Here is a 23,447-nt window from a genome sequence, read left to right as displayed (position 1 = left end):
AGCATCACCCCCTGGTGGGCAGAGCATCGCCCTTGGTGGGCGTGCCGGGTGGATCCCTGTTGGGCGCATGCGGGAGTCTGTCTGACTGTCTCTCCCTGTTTCCAGCTTCAGAAAAATCCAAAAAAACAAAAAAAACAAAAAAAAACACAGAATAAGTGCTGGCAAGGATGTGGAGAAAATGGAACCCCCCTGCACAGCTGGTGGGAATGCAGGCTACTGCAGCCACTGTGGAAAACAGTATGGAGATTCCTCAAAAAATTAAAAAATCGGAACTGCCTTTTGACCCAGCTATCCCACTGTTAGGAATATATCCCAAGAACACCATAGCACTGTTTGAAAAGGAGAAATGCACCCCCATGTTTATGGCAGCATGTTCACAATAGCGAAGATCTGGAAACAGCCCAGTATCCATCAGAGGATGAGTAGATTAAAAAGCTTTGGTACAGGCCCTGGCTGGTTGGCTCAGTGGTAGAGCGTCGGCCTGGCATGCAGAAGTCCCGGGTTCGATTCCCGGCCGGGGCACACAGGAGAAGCGCCCATTTGCTTCTCCATCCTTCCCCCTCTCCTTCCTCTGTCTCTCTCTTCCCCTACCATAGCTGAGGCTCCACTGGAGCAAAGATGGCCCGGGCGCTGGTGATGGCTCCTCGGCCTCTGCCCCAGGCGCTAAAGTGGCTCTGGTCGCAACAGAGCGACGCACCGGAGGGGCAGAGCATCGCCTCCTGGTGGGCAGAGCTTCACCCCCTGGTGGGCGTGCCAGGTGGATTCCGGTCAGGCGCATGCGGGAGTCTGTCTGACTGTCTCTCCCCGTTTCTGGCTTCAGAAAAATACAGAAAAAAAAAAAAAGAAAAAAGAAAAAAAAAGCTTTGGTACATATATACTATGGAATACTACTCAGCCATAAAAAATGATGACATCGGATCATTTACAACAACATGAATGAACCTTGATAACATTATACTGAGCAAAATAAGTAAATCAGAAAAAACTAAGAACTATATGATTCCATACATAGGTGGGACATAAAAATGAGACTCAGAGACATGGACAAGAGTGTGGGGGTTACGGGGTGGGGGAGAGGAGAGGGGCACAAAAAAAAACCAGTTAGAACAGGGGTCTCAAACTCACGGCCCGCGGGCCGCATGTGGCCCGCCTACCAATTTTGTGCAGCCCACAGACTAATCCACGAAGTTCAAAATATTTTGGATAAAATTAAGTAAGCCTAGGGGTCTACTTGTATTTTTCATTTCTCTAGCATCCTAGCTAGATATTAGCTTAGTTAACAACAGTTGTGACGCGAACTACAGTTTCTGGTCGTTTTGTGACACTGAGTAAACTGCATGTATGATTGTGCTTGCTGTACTGATTTTTTTCTGTTTTCAACTGCAGTGAGAAAAGTGTTGCGTAACAGTTGCCTTTTGTAGACCTAGTGCGGCCAGCTGAACGGCTGTGATCTTGCTCTGAGGCCCACATGCTGAGTTGAGTTTGAGACCCCTGAGTTAGGAGGTGACGAAAGACAATTGGACTTTGGGTGATGGGAATGCAGCATAATCAAATGTCAAAATAACCTAGAGCTGTTTTCTCTGAACATATGTACCCTGATTTATCAATGTCACCCCATTAAAATTAATTTAAAAAATTAAAAAAAGACACATATGAAGGAGAGTACAATAATCTGAGGACAATGGTAGCCATATTCAGTCAGACTGAAAGCAGAGTCACTGGTAGCAAAGGTTAGTTAGATTATCCTAGCAGTCGAGGTGTTGAGATAGTAAGAAATAAAACAATAGTATGAGTTGTGTTCTGGGTATCTCAAAAGCATTACCCGCTTAATCCTCTCCATTTTAACCTGAGAAAATTGACCCTCAGAAAAGTAATGTGCTGGAAGACAACAAACAACTGGTTAAATGCTAAAGGGCACATTATTTCATAACTTGTGCTGTCTAGATGAAGTATTGGCAATAGAAATAAAAAGTAAAGAACAGAAGTTCACTAACAAGCCTTGTTCTCTATTAACCAGGAAATCTCAAATGAGTCACTTAACCCCTTCCTAGTTCAACTTCCTCATCTGCAAACTAAGGACACCTATAAAATTATTTCTTCCATCTCTAAAATTCTCCGTTGTATGACCAAAACAATTCATCAGCCTTCCTTCCCTCACATCAGACCTGCAATGAACATCTCCAGCAACTTCATCCTCAACTCAACTCTTGCTGTAGACTCTTACAATTAAATCTAACAGCAGTCTCTCCAATAAATCCACTTAAGCCCAAAGACTTCAGTGAGAAGCCATCCCTGATTAACATAACCATGGAGAAAATGAGCCTTCTGTGATACTGTGGTATAGTACCCTGATTCCGAATACAGAGTTTCTAAACTCATAATTTCCTGAGTGATAACAGTGAGTGGAGCAACCGTATCTGGTTTAAGTTAAAGAGGAAAATCTTGGAGGATGGGGTGGTAACCAGAGGAGCCATCCATATGATTAGAAGAATGGAGTTTTCAGCCACACAACCCCCCACACCTCTAGAGAGGGAAGAGGGCATAGACATTAAGATCAATCACCAATGGCCAATGAGTTAATCAATCAATCTGTGTAATGGAGTTTCCAGAAAAACCCTAGTGATGGGGTTTGGAGAGCTTCCAAGTTGGTAAAAACACTGGGGTGCTGGGAGGGTGGTGCACCCAGAGCAGGGAAGCTCTGCAGTCTTTTCCACACATCCTACCCTCATGTTTCTCCCACTTGGATGTTCTTGACATGTCTCGTTGATAATAAACCAGTAACATCAGTAAAGGGCTTTTCTAAACAGAGAGGGCTTTAGGAAACTATCAAATCTGAGGAGAGTCATAGAAACCCAATTTACAGTTGATCTGTCAGAAGTATAGGTGACAATATGAACTTGCGATGGGCCTCTGAAGTGGTGGGTAGTCTTGTAATACTGAGGCTTTAAGGACTTAAGGACACCTGCCCTAACCCTGGATTGCTACTGTTAGAATCACTTGGTATAGAAAACATATATTTGGTGTCAGAAGTGTTGTGAGCATAGAAAAATATAGTTTATCTTTACTTCTCTGATTTCCTATAGAAATTGATCTCTGCAAGCTATTTGGGAGTCTGCTGAGCACAATGTTATTTACTATTCATTGTCTTTTAATAGACTATTTTCCAGAGCAGCTTTAGGTTACAGCAAAATTGAGCAGAAAATAGAGAGTTCCCATATATCCCTTTTCCCAAAGCACACAAACAGCCCCATTACCACATCCCACACCAGAGTACCATATTTGTCACAGTCAGTAAACCTACACTGATACATCATTATCACCAAAGGTTTATAGTTGACCATTTACTCATGGTGTACATTCTACGGGTTTGGACAAATGTATAATGATATGTACCCACCATCAGAGTATCATACAGAATAGTATCACTGCTCTAGCAATTTTATGTACTCTGGCTACTCATCCTTTTCTACCCCTGGCCCCCAATAACAACTGGTAACCACTGATATTTTTTATTATATCAATAATTTAACCTTTACCAGAAAGTTATTTGGAATAAGAGTACGTAGCCTTTTCCGTTTGACTTCTTTCACTTAGTAATTTACATTTAAGTTTTCTCCACATCTTGTCATAGTTTCACAGTTCACTTCTTTCTAGCACTGAATAACATTCTACCATTTGGATGTATCAGAGTCTGTTTACCCATTCACTGAAGGATATCTTGGTTGCTTGCAAGTTGTTGCAATTATGAATAAAACTGCTGTAAATATCAGTGTATGGTAAGTTTTCAACTCAACTCCTTTGGATAACTACAAAGGAGTGCAACTACTGGATTGTATGGAAAGAGTATGTTTCATTTTATAGTAAACTACCACATTGTGCTGAACTCCTACCAGCAATGAATGAGAGTTCCTGTTGCTCCACATTCTCATAAACATTTGTGGTTGTCAGTGTTTCAGATTTGGCCATTCTAATAAGAGGGCAGTAATAACACATTGTTGTTTCAATTTGCAACTGACTAATGACATATGATGTTGAGCATTTTTTCATATGCTTATGTGCCATTCGTATTTGTTCCTTTGTAAATTTCTGTTCAGTTTGTTGGGCTGTTTTTTAAATCAGGTTATTATATTATTGAATTTTAAGAGTTCTTCATATATTTTTGGTAAGAGTCCTTTATCACCTATGCCTTTTCCAACTATTTTTCTCACACATTGTGACTTGTCTACTCTTTTAACAGTGACTTTTGCAAAGCAGGAGTTTTTAATTTTGATGAAGTCCAGCTTATCAATTATTTCTCTCATGAATCACGCCTTGAGTGCTGCATTCTAAAAAGTCATTGCCCTAGCCAAGGTCACCTAGATTTTCTCCTGTGTTATCTTCATCACCCTCAACTTCTTTGAAAAACTCTTGAGAGCCCAATATGCACCAGGTACTCAAACAGAAGATAAGGCAACAATATCCTCAAATATCCAGAAGCATTACTTTAACAAGCTCAGACATTTATTAAGGCAACGATTCTCAGCTCAGAGAGAGCAGAGAAGTCACAGTACCGCAAAAAAAGTAGTGTCAAACCTAAGAGCTCAGGCACTGGAGCCAGAACTGCTTAAAATCCCAAATCTGCTACTTATTAGTTGTGTGGCCCGTGTCTCAAACTCCTCATCTGATAAATGAGAAAAACAGTTATACCTTGTTCACAGTACTGTTGTGAAGATTAAATAATCCATGGGAAGTGCCTATAACATTGTAAGTGCACAATAAATGCTAGTACTTTTGAATTCTCCTAGATAGATTTGAGGTATAGTTTGAAAAAACACTCAAAATTATCACTACTCAAAATTTTTAATCATGACATTTCATTTATTTCAGAATAAAAAAATAATTAAGGTATATGATCACCTTCTCATATTCTGTGGTCAAAATCTCTAAGTTTATAAAAATTCAAAATAAATGGGCATTAACAACAGCATATGGGAGGTAGTACAAGCCTGAAGGGAAAGTATGTGATTAAAAAAATCTCAATGTGGGGGAAGTAATCTATTCAGTTGTTCTTTGTTTAAAGCAAATTTTCCATAAGAAAATAGTAAAAATTTTAAGTGAGACTCTGAATTCATTTAACTTAATATTTCAATATCATATTACTAGTTTTCATGTATGCTAATCTAACAGAGGGAAAAAAGGTTATAAATATTTAAGAATTAAACTACATTATTAATAATGACTATTTCTAAGTGACATCAATAAAATGTTTCAAAGAACATTAATGAAACAAAGCATAAGTCTATGTACCAGTGAAACTATAAAATTATACCTCAAGAGATATTAAAATTGGATACTACTTTAAAAAGTACTTTAAAAAAATAAAACTATAATTACATGATATGAAACCATGCAAATGTTAACTGTATCTCAATAAAACTGAAAAAATACAAATAACTTCCTTACTGCAAAACTAAATAAATTCTGCCTGACCAGGCAGTGGCGCAGTGGATAGAGCATCAGGCTGGGATGCAGAGGACCCAGGTTTGAGACCCCGAGGTCTCCAGCTTGAGCACGGGCTCATCTGGTTTGAGCAAAAGCCCACCACCAGCTTGAACCCAAGGTCGCTGGTTCCAGCAAGGGGTTACTCAGTCTGCTGAAGGCCCGCGGTCAAGGCACATATGAGAAAGCAATCAATGAACAACTAAGGTGCTGCAACACGCAGTGAAAAATTAATGATTGATGCTTCTCATCTCTCTCCGTTCCTGTCTGTCCCTGTCTATCCCTCTCTCTGACTCACTCTCTGTCTCTGAAATAAATAAATAAATAAATAAATAAATAAATAAATAAATACTAAATAAATTCTGTCTTCCTGGTCTGAATTTTAAATTAAATATATTTTAAACAAAAATGATAATAAGATTAAAAATTAAAAGAACAGGGAGATCCAAGATGGTAGTGAAGTAGGTGGATGTTACACACTCCTACTACCAAACTGATCATCCTGAATAACCAACTGTAGACTAGCTGAAAAGAAGTCTTATAACATAGGATTCACAGAAGAAGCCATATCAAGACTAGTAGGAGGGCAGAAATGCCACAGGTGGTGGCTGAGTTTCCAGAGGGATATCTCAGCTGCGGGGGGTACCCACTAAGAAGCGTGGGATCTCACCCCCAAGCCAGGCTCCCCCAGCATAGAGCATCAGAACCACATAATATCTGGCTGTGAAAATCAGTGGAGATTCTGCGCCCATAAGGGAAAGACAGGATTCTGCTAGAGACACAGACACCCTCTGAATAAAGGGCCAACACATAAAATAAGGATTGCAGCCACTCACCCTGGGCACCCACAGAGGGAGGGCAGAGCAAACTAGTCTCATGAGGAGAGACTGTGGTATATAGCTCCAGGGAGAGAGAGAAAGGAACAGCCGCCAGGATCCCTGACCCATGTGACTCTCCCACACTATAGATGCAATCCTGACTGGGTGTAGCACACCCTCCATACTGCATCGGCCTAGGAGAAAGCAATTGTTCCACCCTCTGGACTCCCTATAGCCCCACCCTGCAGAGTTTGAGCCCTGCTAAGGAGATAGCTGCCTGGGCCCAGGTGAAGAGGTCTGGGCAGACTCAGGAGATGTCAGTGACTGCATTGTATGGCTTTGGGATGAGGGCCATTACCCCCACTTTTCCAAGAACCTGATTGGCACTTCCCCCTCATGAGATATCCACTAGCCCCAATCTCTGAGCTCCTGGTGACCCCACCCTCCTAACTCCAGGTGTTCTGCCCTACTGAGGTCGGGGAAAGATCGGGGATAGACTGATCTGTGTGGATCTGGAGCAGGGATCACTCCCCACTCCTTCCCCCAAACCTGACAAGCACATCCCCCCTAACGGGAGATCCACTTGACCCACCTTACCAACTTCTGATGATCCAGCTTTGTGGAAATCTGGCTCTTGGCAGAACTTGGGAAAAACTAAGCTGAGTGGCTCTAGGAGAAGGGACAGTTTCCTTCACATGCCTGACCTGTGTAGAGCCCTCCCTTCATATGGCCAAAACTTGCTCTGTTTGGACCTGATAAACCTTTCTGGCCTTCCATGAGGGGAGAGACTGGCAGCAGTACAGTGATAGTAGAGTATTTTAACACCCCATTGACACCAATGGATAGATCTTCTATACTGAAAATCAAAAAGAAAATGGCAACCATAAGTGACGCACTAGATAAAATGGTCTTAATGGATATCTTCAAAGCATTTCAACCCAATGTACTAGAATATACATATTTACAAGTGCACATGAAATATTTTCAAGGATAGAGCACATGTTAGAAATCTAAATAAGTGTCAAATATGACTGAAATTATATCAAGCATCTTCTAACTGTAATGGTATGAAACACAAAATCAATCACAAGGAAGAAACTGAAAAACACACTAAGACATGAAGGCTAAATGACATGTTACTAAACAATGAATAGGTTAACAATGAGCTCAAGAAACAAATCAAAAGGTATTTGAAACAAATGAAAATGAGAACACCCAAAATCTGTGACAGTCTTAAGAGGGAAATCCATAGCACTTCCACATTAGAAATTTAAAAATTACTAAAATTGATTAATGAATTTAGTAAACTAGCAGGATACAAAATAAACATCCAGAGTTCAGTTGTATTTTTATATACCAATGATAAACTATCAGAAAGGAAAACTAAGAAAATAATCCCATTCACAATTCCTTCAAAAAGAATAAAATACCTAGGAATAAATTTAACCAAGGATGTAAAAGACCTCATTCCAAAACTTATAAGATACTGAAAAAAGAAATTGAGGAAGATACAATAAGTGGAAGCATATATCACATTCATGGATTAGATGAATTAACATCATTAAAATGTCCATACAGCCTATACAACCTATAGACTCAATGAAATTCTGATAAAGATATTAATGGCATATTTCACAGAACTAGAAAAAATATTCTGAAAATTTATATGAACCACAAAAGATCCCAAATAGCCACAGTAATCTTGGGAAATAAGAACAAAGTTGGAGAATCACACTGCCTGATATCAAACTATACTACAAGGTCACAATAATCAAAAGAGCAATGGTACTGGTATAAAAATAGGCATATAGATCAATAGAACAGAATAGAGAGCCCAGAAATAAACCCATACTAATCATCAAAGAAATGTAAATTAAAACCACAATGAGATATTACCTCATACCAGTCAGAACAGCTATTATCAATAAATCAACAAAAAACAAGTGTTAGGGATGATGTGGAGAAAAAGGAACCTTCCTGCACTGTTGGTGAAAATGTAGATTGGTGCAGCCACCGTGGAGGGCAGTATCGAGTTCCTAAAAAAATTACAAACAGAACTGCTTTACAACCAAGTGATTCCACTTCTGGGAATTTATCCAAAGAAACACTAATTTGAAAGAATATACGTATGCACCCTTATGTTCATTACAGTTCTGTTTACAATAGCCAAAATTTGGAAGCAGCCCAAGTGCACATCAGTAGATGAGTGGATATAAAGGCTGTGATACATTTATACAAAGGAATATTACTTGGCTGAAAAAAAGGATAAAGAAAACCTTACCATTTGGGACAGCATGGACGGATATGGAAAGCATTGTGCTAACTGAAATAAGTCAGTCAGAGACAAACAAGTACCATATAATTTCACTTATATGTGGAGTCTAATGAATAAAATAAACTATCAAACAAAACAGACTCACAGACACAGAGAACGAACTGCTTGTCAGATGAGAGGGGGATTGAGGGACTGCATGAAAAAGGTGAAGGGATTAAACAAAGTAGAATCTAATGGACACAAACAACACTGTGGTGATTACCAAAGGAAAGGGGATTTGGGAGATTAAAGAGGGTAAAGGGGGTAAACAAAAACCAAAAGAGCCTTGACTGGGGGTGGTGAACACACAATACAATATACAGATGATGTGTTGTAGAAGTGCACACCTAAAAACTATATAACTATTAACCAATGTTATATATTTAATTAAATAACAAAAAATAAAAATAAAGAACTATAGCCTGATCAATTGTGACACAATATATAGAGCATCTACCTGGGACACTGAGGTCCCAGTTTCAAAATCCCAAGGTCGCCAGCCTGAGCACAGGCTCACTGACATGACCCCATGGTCACCAGCTTGAGCCCAAAGGTCACTGGCTTGAAGCCTAAGGTTGCTGGTTTAAGCAAGAGGGCACTGGCTCAGCTTGAGCCCCATGGTCAAGGCACATATGAAAAGTAATCAATGAACAACTAAAGTGACACAACTATAAATTAATGCTTCTCATCTCTCTCCCTTCCTGTCTCTCTATCAAAAGAATAATAATAAATAAATAATAAAAATTTAAAAATAAAGAACTATGGCCTGTATATGAGATCAGTCAAGGCAGGAAGTAGTCAGGGACAAACTTTTACAATTTCCTATCTAAAGCAAAAATTTTCAAAAAAAAGTTTTTTCATAAAGATGCTCAATAAATGTTAACTAAGTAGTATTTTTATAACTATATATCTCGATGCTTTTAGGCCCCCAAATCACTGCAACACCTAAGATGAAGGAATAGACGACTGCCATGGTGGATGACTCTTTTTTTAACTTGTCTAAAAAAAGAACAGTAAAATATGAATAGCTAAGAAGTTCTAAACTATGGGAGCTGGCAACTGGCCCTCCTTCTTGGAGCAGAAGGAGAGTAACTGGTCTCTGAAGTCCAGCCCACAGTTTCTGTACCTCATCCAGGTCAGTCTCCTTGAAAGGCAGTTTTATATACAATACATAACTCTGTCCATCTCACTTTCAAGAATTACCTTTAATTGTTTCTTCCACAACTTCTACTACACGATCTATCTGTTGAACCTAAAAAGAAAAAAAACTATTAGACAAGCAATTTACAGAAAAAAAATATTAAATTGTGTGTGTCCTTCTGCTTTAGTCAATGTTACACATTTTCTAAGCTCACAAATGCAGGTTTCCTTTAATTAATACATTTGTATTACTATTTCATGTTGTAATGAATTATGAAATTATCACTCTCTTCTCCTCTCAAGACAATTACAGAAATCATATCATATTTAAATAAACTTCCTGGCATTGTTAGATGAGCCTATCAACATAAACTCAAAATGTCCTGAGAAATAAACTAATGTTCAACTAAAACATGTCTCTTCACACAGAGCTTCAAGAAAAACGGCAGAAAATGACAACCTACGCAAAAGGACATGCTAATATTAAGAGAATCTACCCCAAGTCTGTGCTTTATTATTTTAACAGCAAAACCCCTTTTAATAAATTTCTACCCTGTGCTAGGTACTGTGCCCCAGTCTATGGACTACAAAGTCAATAACAGATCCTGCCGTAGACACCAGTGACTAAGAAAGATTTCCCAGGGTGTCATGAAATCACAGAAGAAAGGTAATAAAATCTGACTGAGTGAGCCAGGAATGCTTCTTATGGGATAAACAGGATTAAATTAGAAGAAATCCACTAGGGAGACTGAGTTATAGTGGCTGGAGTTTAGAAGGAAAATGAAAAAAGCAAAGATTGTAGTCTAAGAAGCTAAAGAAACAGAGAAAGTTAAGTAAGAATAGATCATAAGTTTGATATTACTTCTACTGTAAAATTCCTCAGTTCATCATTGTTTTATTACAGAAGAAATATATGTTCACTAAATAAATTTAAACAAAATAGAAATACAGTATAAAGCAGAAATAAAGTAACCCATAACATCCTTCCATCTTCCATTTCCACTCAGGTGAAATCACTCATAATAGTTCGATGAATAGAAGCAAAAGTAGGTTTGCAGTTGTGAGTACTTGAAAATTTATCCTGATATTATTATTTATTAACTACTGTATTATTTTCCATATGACAACTGTAAACCTTCTTTTGCCCCACCCTATATACATCAGACCCCTCCTTATCTGTGAAGTATATGTTCCAAGACCCCCCAGCACATACCAGAAATCACAGATAGTATCAAATCATATATATATAATGTTTTTTCCTATGCACACGTACCTATAATAAAGTTTAATCTATAAATTAGGCACAGTAAGAGATTAATCAAAAAATCAACAATAAAATAGAACCATTATAACAATGTACTGATAATAAGAGTTACGTAAATGTGGTATCTCTTTCTAATAACTGGTCTGATAAAAGAAATGGCTACTAAGTGACTCATGGGTGGGCAGCATGTCCAGCATAGATACACTGGACAAAGAGATGAGTCACATCCCAGAGAGCACAGAGTAGGACAATGCAAGACAGCACAAGATTTCTTCAAGTTACTCAGAACAGCACATAGTTTACAATTTAAAAATTAGCTGTTTCTGGAAATTTCTATCTAGTATTTTCAGGTTGTGCTTGGCCATAGGCAACTGAAAGTGCAAAAAGCAAAACCATGCACAATAGGATCTAATACAGTTCTTTTCTGTAGTTTTTCCATTTCTTTAAAAAAAATGAGACATAGATGGATGATATATAAAACAGACCTGCCCTTAATTTGTTTTCTAGATGTCATCAGTACATACAGGCCTTCTTCATTCATTTCACTAGCTGCCCAGTATCTCATGTACAGATATACCGTAACAATTACGTAATCCCTTCCCCTATTAATGGGCCTTCTGTGTTATTTCTAATCTTTCATCATTATACAACAACGTTGCAATGACCTGAAATGAAACAAAAAAGAACCTTTTCAAAAAAACTTTATTAAAAATGCAATAGCAAATCTCTTTAAAACATTCCTTTGTCTGAGTGTCTAACAGGAAAACAAGGACAGACTTAGAAATCACACTTGAATACAGCACTGCCTCTGACCGCTTAGGCCAGCATGGTGTTAGCACTGGCAATAATTATTGGGAAATTGCCAAAGGCACATTAAATCTCAGAGAATGTGGGATCTTTAGTCCCAAACAAACCTACCTAACAGAAGATGTGTCCACCTGGAGCCACTAGAAGCTTTAGGTTTGGTTTTATTAAGAGAGTCCATGTGGCCCTGGCTGGTTGGCTGAGCGGCAGAGCATCAGCCCAAAGTGTGGAAATCCTGGGTTCGATTCCCAACCAGGGCACACAGGAGAAGCTCCTATCTGTTTCTCCATCTTTCCCCTCTCCTTTCTCTCTGTCTCTCTCTTCCCCTCCCGCAGCCAAGACTCCATTGGAGCAAAGTTGGCCCGGGCGCTGAGGATGGCATCATGGCCTCTACCTCAGGCACTGGAATGGCTCTGGTTGCAGCAGAGCAACACCCCAGATGGACAGAGCATCGTCCCTCGGTGGGCATGCTGGGTGGATCCCGGTCTGCGTATGCAGGAGTCTGTCTGCCTGCTTTACTACGGGCTTCTCACTTCCAGGAAGAAAAAAAGAAGAGAGAGTCCATGTAGTTTCCTTAAATAATGTGATTAAAGCCAAGATAACAAAAACTTCAAAGAGGAGGAAGTAGCCAACAGTGTCAATTGCTACAAGATAACAAGTAACATAAAGACTAAAATGGGTGTGTCTGATTTAACAGTGAAGGGATTAATTAACTTATTAAGGCAATCCGGGAATTCAATATAAATGTCTCAAAACTATGGTGTACACCTTAAACTAATAGAACATTGTATGTCAACTGAAAGTCAAAAGAAAATGAAATAAAGAAAACGGTAACAGCTAATATAGGTTACTGCTTCACAAAGCTAGGTAGAAAGGGAAGAAGAAAGAGAACTAACTGCTGGTAGGTAGCTAGGAGAAATTGAGTGTCTATATGTTTTGGTTTAGATTGATATATTTAATTCATTCATTTGTTTATTTATGGGGGGGGAGTTATATGCAAAGGGGAGAAAGGCAGTAAAGTAGTTGAAGACAGAAGAAATAACTGACGGAGCAAGTTTCTCCTGGAGGTATTCATAACAGCAAAAAGGTAGAAACAACCAAGTTCCATCAGCTGACAGATGAAAAGGCGGTACAGCCATACTATGAAATATTAAAACATAAACGGGAAAGTACTGATATATGCTAAAACATTACACTAAGTGAAAGAAGCCAAACTAAAATGTCAAGTATTAAATGATTCCATGTATATGAAATGGCTAAACTCGGGAAATCTTCAGAAACAAAGTAGATAAGTAAGTGCATATGGATGGTGACAAAAGAAATGAAAGAAACTGCTAAAGAGTATTGAGTTTCGTTTTGGAGTGATGAAAATTTTCTAAAATTGATGGTGGTGATGGTCACGTAACTGTGAATATACTAAAACACATTGAATTATACATTTGAAATGGAAGAATTGTATGGTGTGTGATAAATATCTCAAAAAAAAAAAGCTGTTATCACCAAAAAAGTGTTGAGGGTGGTCAAATGTTCTAATGTAAAGGTCACAAAATTCAATGAAAAACTAAGGAAATGTTCTAAATTAAGAGACTAAAAAGGCCTGGTAGCCAAATGCAACTTTGGATCTGGGGTGTTTCTTTTCCTATAAAAGATTAGGATGACTGGCAAGAGATGAAGATGAATATGGTCTGCAAACTGATATAATATTACATCAATATTACTTCCTGTGTTTATAATTGTACTACTTCAATGAAAGAAAATATCTTTGTTTCTGAAACATAGGAATTTACAGGTTAAGGGGCATCATGTTTGCATCTTACTATTAAAAAGGATCAGAAAAAAATGTATATATGTAACAATAATTAGCAAATTTATTAAAAATTAACATTTCGGTAATCTGGGTAATGAATGCATGATCATTATTTTTGTAGCTTTTCGGTGAATGTAAAATTATGTCAAAATAAAATATTTTTTAAGTTAAATACACACTTGTGTGGGCATTGAAGAAACAAAGATTTTCTTCCACTCTGGTGGTCACAAAGAACTTACACAAATGGACACAGCTCAAACTATAGCCTCTAAATTAAAAAACTAATTGATTAAATTTGCCTTCATGGCAGCAAATTAAATATTGCCTACACGTGATTATTTAACCACTGGGTAGTATGAGGAAGCTCCAGAACTTTAAAAGTCAGGGTCTAAAAAATTTGTAGAAAAGATGAAAAAAATGTATATTTAATTACAAATAAGCAAGGAGAAGTTCATTAATGACATAATAAAACAATTGTGTCATTAGAATTTTTCATAAGAAGGATACTGAAGGAAGGTGGAGACAGGAGGAAAAAAAGAAGGAGAGACAGAAAAGAAAGGTAGGTTCAACAGAAGAGGGAGAAGTTATGAGGCAAAAAAAGAAGCAGGGATGAGAGAGACAGGGAGAAAGGAAAAAATAATAAAAGAACAAACTCAGGATTCACATACAGTAAAGAATACATTGAATTCATTCTGGGGAGAAAAGGAAAGCTGTTCTTAATCAATGCTATAAATTGTAGCCCTGAATACACAAAGCTTAGTCTCTGACATATAATTCAAATAAAATAAATAAAATAGTATCTTGTGTCCTTCAGGCACTTAGTTATAAATATACGGGGGGAGGAGGGACATGCAGTATGTTCTATTACTGACTCCATATGTTCTCAACAATGAAAAAAAGAGTTGGTGAATAAACAATACATAAATAACATTCTCCTGAAGAACTTTTAAAAGAAATCCATAAAAATATTTTATTCAGCTATTTTGAACCACTCCAAATTTATAACTAAACGTATACTGAAGAAACAAAACCTATAAAAAGTACCTAAAGCAAACAGAAGTGCTATTCAGAAATTTGCTAATTTGCACTGCTCCCAAAAGAATTTTCTACAGTGATGGAAATATTTATGTGCTGTGTGCTGTCCAACATGGTAGCCACATTTAGTCACTGTGTACTTGATATGTGGCTCCTGTGACTGAGGAACTAAATTTTACCTCTTTACACAGTCACATGTGGCTACCAGTAACCATACTGGACAGTGCAGGTTTAGAGTATGGCTAACACGCAACCCAGCTTGTGGTGATCTGTTATGGCAACCCTAGAAAACTAATATAGATCTCAAACACAATTTTGTCAAGTTGGCTTAAAAAAAGGTCAGTCAGGGAGCAAGTTGATACTGTTTTGCAGAGGCTCTGCTTCAGTATGTGCTTGAAGTATTCCTTTTCTGAACAACCAGAACCTACATAAATTAATAACTGGTAATAACACAGTAATAGCTAAGAGTTCTTGAGCAATCATTGTGTTTCTCACTCTGTGATAACACAATACATACATTACCTTATTTAATCCTTACAACAGTCCTAGGCTGAATACTATCATTATTTCTGAGGGTTAAGGAACTAAAGCACAAAGCTATCCAGCTAAATGACTGCCCAGTATTTCTAGTCGCTCTTATTTAGGAATGGCACATGGGTGACACATTTCATGAGTTTCCCTTTTCCTATGCACATGAAGATCATTGCTAAATGATTACAGAATGCTATCTAACTGAACCTGGACTTTTAAGAGACCCAGGCAACAACTATTCCCCAAACTCTACCCTCATAATCACCAACAGGCATGCATGCGTTCACCTAACAAATGCGTTCACCTATTAAGCACCAACCAAGCACTACATGCTGTTCTAGAAATTGGGGATATGATAGCAAAAGATACCAAGTCACTGCTTTACAGACCTTATGTTTTAATTGGAGAAACAACTATGTAAATAATTGAAAATGTTCAAATCCTATCGAGACAGATGCAATGAAGAAAAATAAATTCAATAAAAATAAAAAATAATAAAAATAAAAGAAAATCTGGGAGTGGCAGGAGGTGAAGAGAGCGATTTTGCAATAGTGACTCAGATAAACCTTGGAGTAGGTAGTATTCATCCTGAGATGTGGACTCTAAGACAGAAGCATCAACATGAACCTCCAGGGGAAGAGTACATAGAAGGGCTGAGAGACAGAAATGATAGAGAGTGAAAGGCAGTGGTAGGAGATGAGTCAGATAACTAAGGGAAGATTACAGAGGTGAGCAAAAGTAGGTTTATAGCTGTTCATATGGAAAACATATAAGTATAGATACTAATACAAGAGTAAAATCTATGTTTAGTGTAATCACAATTATAAACCTACCTTTGCTCAAACCCTATATGTAAGACCTTGTAGCTCCTGCTATTCAGGTTAAATTTTACTCTACTAGCAGAAGGAAGCCAGTGGAGGGTTAAAAGAACAATCGTAATAGCATGCTCAGGCTAATCCTTGGCATGAGTCAGTTTACACTTTCAATGTTAATCTGGTCTGGTTCTCCTATTCCTTGATTTTCCCAAGACATATCAAATCATTTAACGAGTAAGAGTGTATCGACACCATTGATAAACAGAAACCCAGATGCAGAGAATCTTTCTCATCAGCTCTCTTAATTTTGACTACTTATAAATAAACTAGAAGAACTTGTCACCATTCTAATTAAGAAATTCAGACCAATGGGTTGTGAACATACAACACAATGTACAGATGATGTGTTATAGAGTTATGTACCTGAAACATGAATGATTTTGTTATGCAGTGTCACGTTAGTAAGTTCAATAAAAAGAAAAAAAATATATGTATCATGCCAAAACTTTAAAACTATCTAAAAACTCTACTAACCTTCAAAAGAAAAGAAGCCCTGGCCGGTTGGCTCAGTGGTAGAGCGTTGGCCTGGCGTGCAGAAGTCCCGGGTTCGATTCCCAGCCAGGGCACACAGGAGAAGCGCCCATCTGCTTCTCCACCCCTCCCCCTCTCCTTCCTCTCTGTCTCTTTCTTCCCCTCCCAGAGCCGAGGCTCCATTGGAGCAAAGATGGCCCGGGCGCTGGGGATGGCTCCTTGGCCTCTGCCCCAGGTACTAGAGTGGCTCTGGTCCCAACAGAGCTACGCCCCGGAGGGGCAGAGCATCGCCCCCTGGTGGGCGTGCTGGGTGGATCCCGGCCGGACGCATGCGGGAGTCTGTCTGACTGTCTCTCCCAGTTTCCAGCTTCAGAAAAATAAAAAAAAAAAAAAGAAAAAAGGTTTTATACCTGCATTAAGAACTATACATGTAAAATGCCTTTTCCATCATGTGTTTGTTCAAATTTTTCACTTTTACAATAATGAAAGTCTAATCCAATAATCAGCAGCTGACAGGTTAAACTTTATACTGACGTCTTTATAAAAATATTTTCTATTTAAAATTTTTTTTCCAAGCTGTGAAGAAAAGTCCTTATACCTGAAAATGGTATTTATCGGAAGCCAGCACAATTTAAAAATCTCTGCAATCTGGGGAAATCCATAGCAGTCACCAAACTTAACATCTTTTAACTCTACTAGATGAAAGATTTCTTAAATTCACAAGCCTGTGAACAAGACTGCTAATGACTTAAAAAGAGCACTTGATGCTACATGTGGTTTAACTTTTTGAACAAAACTTTCTCACATTCCAGGATGTTTTCATCTTCTTTCATCCCTTCGTTCAGAAAAATTCTTCCCCAATAGTAGAAATAGCCCTTTCATCAAAAATTATATGACCACACATTCCACACACAACTAAAAGCACATTTTCAACCTGAATCGTACCAGCAGGTGACTAACACTTAGAAAGAGATAAAAATTACTAACTGAAAGATGAGGCCAGGCTAGCCAATGCCAGCAAAATGAGTACCAGTACCAGGAACTTCTTTCTCTTAAATCCAATTAAAATACCTATAAAACTTTCTGTAGTGGAAGAAATATTTCAACAATTATAACAAAATTCACCATGCTAACCTCAATTATATAGAGAAACATTATCTGGGACATCAGAATACTATCACAGTAAATAACAGGGCATGTTATAAAGTAAAAAAATTATTTTTAAAGTGATACCTAATTAAAAACAGTAATGTTAGAACTAAAAGAAATACACACGAGAGATGTAAAACATCAACTAATAAACTCCACTTTTCGTAGCAGGCAGAAAATGGCCTCCCAAAATGTTCAGATGCCCTAGTCCCCAGAACCAGTGAACATGTTAGCTGACATGGCAAATGGACTTTTCAGATGTGATGAAAGACCTTGAGATAATGAGATTAGCCTGGATTATCCAGAAGGGCCCAATCTATTCCCAGGAATCCTTAAAAACTGAGGGATAACAGGGGAAAAAGATGTCAGCGGAGTAGGCGAACGCACAGACCCCCAGCTCTCACCACCAAACTGGAATACAAATCAATTTAGGAAAAATCAGCATGAAAAACCAACTCTGAACTGCAAGAACAGCTCTCAAAAACCAAGGAGCAAAGAAGAACCCCCAAATATCCTGGTAGGGAGCGCCTGAACCTCCTCTGCTTACAGGAACGGAGGGGGGGGATGAGGCTGAGATCCCAGAGAGGATCTCACAGAGGGAAAAGAGCAGAAACTACTGCTCACAGCCACATGCCTGGCAACCAGGGAGCGAGGTGTGTTGAAAAGACCAGCTTATCCCCCAAGTGGAAAGGAGAGATACAGGGACAGACTGTGAGGGGTTAAGGAATGCAGGAAACAAACTATAAAGCTGACTCATCCGAGCTGGAGGTGGCCATAGCTGGGAGAGGGAATGAAACTTTCAAGAAAAAAGACCTGAAGTGTTTCCGGATCAGAGATCTCCGGACATCTATCCAGCTCCAATCAACGCAACAAGACACAGCTGAAAACAAGAAGTGGAGAGGAGGGGCAGTAACTCAGGTCTCCATGGAGATATGAGTTACACCTCCCCCTACTGAAGCTGAGAAAACACCCTGCCCCCAGTGAGATTAGCTGGCTAAAGAGGCCTTAAGAGTCTCAGGTTATACTCATGGCATTATTGGATACAGTTTCAAGGAAGCCCCTTGCTGAGATCAGTAAACAAAACTATCACCTGTTAAGAAAACAAACAAATCAAGACTTCAAAGCTGCCCAAATCCAAAAGTGGATTACAGATAACAGCTGATACCAAACCAAGACGACCTAGAAATAACACAACTGAAAATTGGAGGCAGACAACACCAAGCCTAGACTCAACCAACTCTAAAAATAAAACATTCAAAACAGATGATGAGAAGACAAAGGAGTGCAATCCAAATGAAACCACAAGAGACACCTTCAAGAGATGAACTGAGTGATACGGAAATATTCAAACTTCCAGATGTGGAGTTCAAAATAATGATTGTAAGGATGCTTAGGGATCTTAGAACAACAATGGATGGTCATTATGAAAACCTAAATAAAGAAATAGCAAGTATAAAAAAGGATCGGTCAGACGTGACAAATACAATATCAGAAATAAAGACCACAATGGAAGGAATTAAAACCAGGATAGATAGAGCAGAGGATCGAATCAGCGAGTTAGAGGACAAATGGAATGAAGGCATGAAAGCAGAGAAGAAAAGAGAAAACAGACTCAAAAAGTCAGAGGAAACTCTTAGAGAGCTCTGTGACAACATGAAGAGAAATAACATCCGCATCATAGGGGTTCCTGAATAAGAACAGAAAGAACAAGGGATAGAGACTTTGTTCAATCATATCATAGCTGAAAACTTCCCTAAATTAATGCAGGAGAAACTCTCACAAATTCAAGAAGCACAGAGGACTCCATTAAAGAGAAACCCAAAGAAACCTACACCAAGACACATCATAATTAAAATACCAAAGCTAAGCGATAAACAGAAAATATTAAAAGCTGCAAGAAAACAAAAAGTTATCACCTACAAAGGAGCCCCCATAAGGATGACATCTGACTTCTCAACAGAAACACTTGAGGCCAGAAGGGAATGGCAAGAAATATTCAAAGTAATGCAGAACAAGAACCTACAACCAAGACTACTTTCCAGAGCAAGGCTATCGTTTAAAACCAAAGGAGAGCCCTGGCCGGTTGGCTCAGCGGTACAGCGTCGGCCTATGGTGCGGAGGACCCGGGTTTGATTCCCGGCCAGGGCACACAGGAGAAGCGCCCATTTGCTTCTCCACCCCTCCGCTGCGCTTTCCTCTCTGTCTCTCTCTTCCCCTCCCGCAGCCAAGGCTCCATTGGAGCAAAGATGGCCCTGGCGCTGGGGATGGCTCTGTGACCTCTGCCTCAGGTGCTAGAGTGGCTCTGGTCGCAACATGGCAAGCATCACCCCCTGGTGGGCAGAGTGTCGCCCCATGGTGGGCGTGCCGGGTGGATCCCGGTCGGGCACATGCGGGAGTCTGTCTGACTGTCTCTCCCCGTTTCCAGCTTCAGAAAAAAAGAAGAAAAAAAAATAGAAGGAGAAATAAAAAGCTTCCCAGACAAAAAACAACTCAAGGAATTCATTACAACCAAACCAATGCTGCAGGAAATGTTAAGGGGCCTGTTGTAAACAGATCAAAGTGGGAAAAGAATATAGCAAAAAAGAAATACACCTTTAAAGAAGAAAATGGCAATAAACAACTACATATCAATAATAACCTTAAATGTAAATGGATTAAATGATCCAATCAAAAGACATAGGGTAGCTGCGTGGATAAGAAAACAGGACCCATACATATGTTGTCTACAAGAGACACACCTTAGAACAAAAGACACACATAGATTGAAGGTAAAAGGATGGAAAAAAATGTTTCATGCAAACGGAAATGAAAAAAAAGCTGGAGTAGCAATACTTATATCAGACAAATTAAACTTTAAAACAAAGGATATAGTAAGAGATAAAGAAGGCCACTACATAATGATAAAGGGAGTAATCCAACAGGAAGCTATAACTATTATAAATATCTATGCACCTAATATAGGAGCACCCAAATATATAAAGCAGACTTTGATGGATTTAAAGGGAGAGATCAACAGCAATACTATAATAGTAGGGGATTTCAATACCCACTAACATCACTAGATACATCCTGAAGAAAGAAAATTAACAAAGAAACAGCAGACTTATTGGAAACACTACATCAACTTGATTTAATAGATATCTTCAGAACCTTTCACCCTAAAGCAGCAGAATATACATTCTTTTCAAGTGTTCATGGTACATTCTCTAGATAGACCACATGTTAGGGCACAAAAATGCTCTCAACAAATTTAAGAAGACTGAAATCGTATCAAGCACTTTCTCCGATCACAACGGCATGAAACTAGAAATGAATCACAACAGAAAAGCTCAAAAATTCTCAAACACATGGAAAATAAATAGCAGGTTGTTAAATAATGAATGGATTAAGAATGAGATCAAAGAAGAAATAAAAAAATTCCTAGAAACGAATAACAATGAGAATACAACAACTCAAAATTTATAGGACACAGCAAAAGCCGTGCTGAGAGGGAAGTTCATAGCACTACATGCACACTTTCAGAAGCTAGAAAAAGCTCAAATAAACAACTTAACGCTACATCTAAAAGAATTAGAAAAATAACAGCAAGTAAAGCCCAAATGTAGTAGAAGGAAGGAAATAATAAAGCTCAGAGTAGAAATAAATGACATACAGGCTAAAGAAACAGTACAGAGGATCAATGAAACTAGGAGCTGGTTCTTTAAAAAGGTAAACAAGATTGATGAACCTTTAACTAGACTCACCAAGAAAAAGAGAGAGAGGACTCAAATAAATAAAATTAGAAATGAGAGAGGAGAAATAACAACTGACACAACAGAAATACAAAATATTGTAAGAAAATACTATGAAGAACTCTATGCCAAAAAACTAGACAACCTAGATGAAATGGACAAATTCCTTGAAACATACAATCTTCCAAAAATCAATCTGGAAGAATCAGAAAACCTAAACAGACCAATTACAACAAAGGAGATCGAAACAGTTATCAAAAAACTCCCAACAAAGAAAAGTCCAGGGCCTGATGGCTTCACAACAGAATTCTACCAAATATTCAAAGAAGAACTAACTCCTATCCTTCTCAAACTATTTCAAAAAATTCAAGAGGAAGGAAGACTTCCAAGCTCCTTTTATGAGGCGAGCATAATTCTGATTCCAAAACCAGGCAAAGACAACACAAAGAAAGAAAATTATAGTTCAATATCTCTGATGAATATAGATGCTAAAATCCTCAACAAAATATTAGCAAACCGGATCCAACAATATATGGAAAAAATCATACACCATGATCAAGTGGGATTTATTCTGGGGAGGCAAGGCTGGTACAATATTCGTAAATCAATCAATGTGATTCATCACATAAACAAAGAGAAGGAGAAAAACCATATGATAATTTCAATAGATGCAGAAAAAGCATTTGATAAAATCCAGCACCCCTTCATGATCAAAACTCTCAGCAAAGTGGGAATACAGGGAACATACCTCAACATGATAAAAGCCATCTATGAGAAACCCACAGCCAACATCATACTCAATGGGCAAAAATTAAAAGCAATACCCCTAAAATCAGGAATAAGGCAGGGGTGCCCCCTTTCACCACTCTTATTTAACATGGTCCTGGAAGTCCTAGCCACAGCAATCAGATAAGAAGAAGAAAAAAAAGGCATTCAAGTTGGAAAAGAAGAAGTAAAACTATCATTATTTGCAGATGATATGATATTGTATATAGAAAAATCCTAAAGTCTCAGTCAAAAAGCTACTGGACCTGATAAATGAATTCAGCAAAGTGGCAGGGTATAAAATAAATATTCAGAAATCAGAGGCATTTTTATACACCAACAATGAACAGTCAGAAAGAGAAATTAAGGAAACAATCCAATTCACAATTACAACCAAAAAAATAAAGTACCTAGGAGTAAACTTAACCAAGGAGGCTAAAGACTTATACTTGGAAAATTACAAAGCATTGATAAAAGAAATCAAGGAAGATACAAACAAGTGGAAGCATATACCGTGCTCATGGTTAGGAAGAATAAACATCATTAAAATGTCTATATTACCCAAAGCAATCTATAAATTCAATGCAATACCAATTAAAATACCAATGACATACTTCAAAGATATAGACCACATATTCCAAAAATTTATATGGAACCAAGAGAGAACACGAATAGCATCAGCAATTTTAAAAAAGAAGAATAAAGTGGGAGGTATCACACTTCCTGATATCAAGTTATACTACAAGGCCATTGTACTCAAAACAGCCTGGTACTGGCATAAGAACAGGCATATAGATCAATGGAACAGAACAGAGAACCCAGAAATAAACCCACAGTTCTATGGACAACTGATATTTGACAAAGGAGGCAAGGAAATACAATGGAGTAAAGACAGCCTCTTTAACAAATGGTGTTGGGAAAATTGGACAGCTACCTGCAAAAAAATGAAACTAGATCACCAGCAATGTAAAGCCAGAAGCCGTGGCCAGGGCCACCATAACAGCAGCCTGGCCTATGCAGGTTCGCATTGGATTCAGACAGTCGGTAAAGAAACAACGGAGCCACAAACTGGTGGGCCATAGTCTTTATTCTTTTTTTTTTTTTTTTTTTTTCATTTTTCTGAAGCTGGAAACAGGGAGAGACAGTCAGACAGACTCCCGCATGCGCCCGACCGGGATCCACCCGGCACGCCCACCATGGGGCGGCGCTCTGCCCACCGGGGGCGATGCTCTGCCCATCCTGGGCGTCGCCATATTGCGACCAGA

The 23,447-nt window shown here is 38.4% G+C and overlaps 1 protein-coding gene and 1 non-coding gene across 8 annotated transcripts in view; one reads left to right on the top strand and one right to left on the bottom strand.

Moving 5' to 3' along the window:
• CDKAL1 (CDK5 regulatory subunit associated protein 1 like 1) overlaps positions 1-23,447 on the bottom strand; it is an 875,166-nt gene that overhangs the window by 600,086 nt on the left and 251,633 nt on the right. For all 7 annotated transcript variants that reach the window (XR_010750305.1, XM_066377142.1, XM_066377141.1 and 4 more), the window contains one exon: positions 9,814-9,862. Coding sequence is in view for 6 of the 7 variants with exons in the window: in XM_066377142.1 (XP_066233239.1) it covers positions 9,814-9,862 (49 nt within the window). In the remaining variant the exon portion in view is untranslated. The remainder of the gene's footprint in view (positions 1-9,813; positions 9,863-23,447) is intronic.
• Positions 19,759-19,834, top strand: TRNAH-AUG (transfer RNA histidin (anticodon AUG)). Its single transcript has one exon. It is a non-coding gene; the product is annotated as a tRNA-His (tRNA).

The sequence above is a fragment of the Saccopteryx leptura genome, chromosome 3 (assembly GCF_036850995.1).
Source record: "Saccopteryx leptura isolate mSacLep1 chromosome 3, mSacLep1_pri_phased_curated, whole genome shotgun sequence".
Taxonomy (NCBI): Eukaryota; Metazoa; Chordata; class Mammalia; order Chiroptera; family Emballonuridae; genus Saccopteryx; species Saccopteryx leptura.
This window is presented reverse-complemented; position numbering and strand designations above follow the sequence as displayed.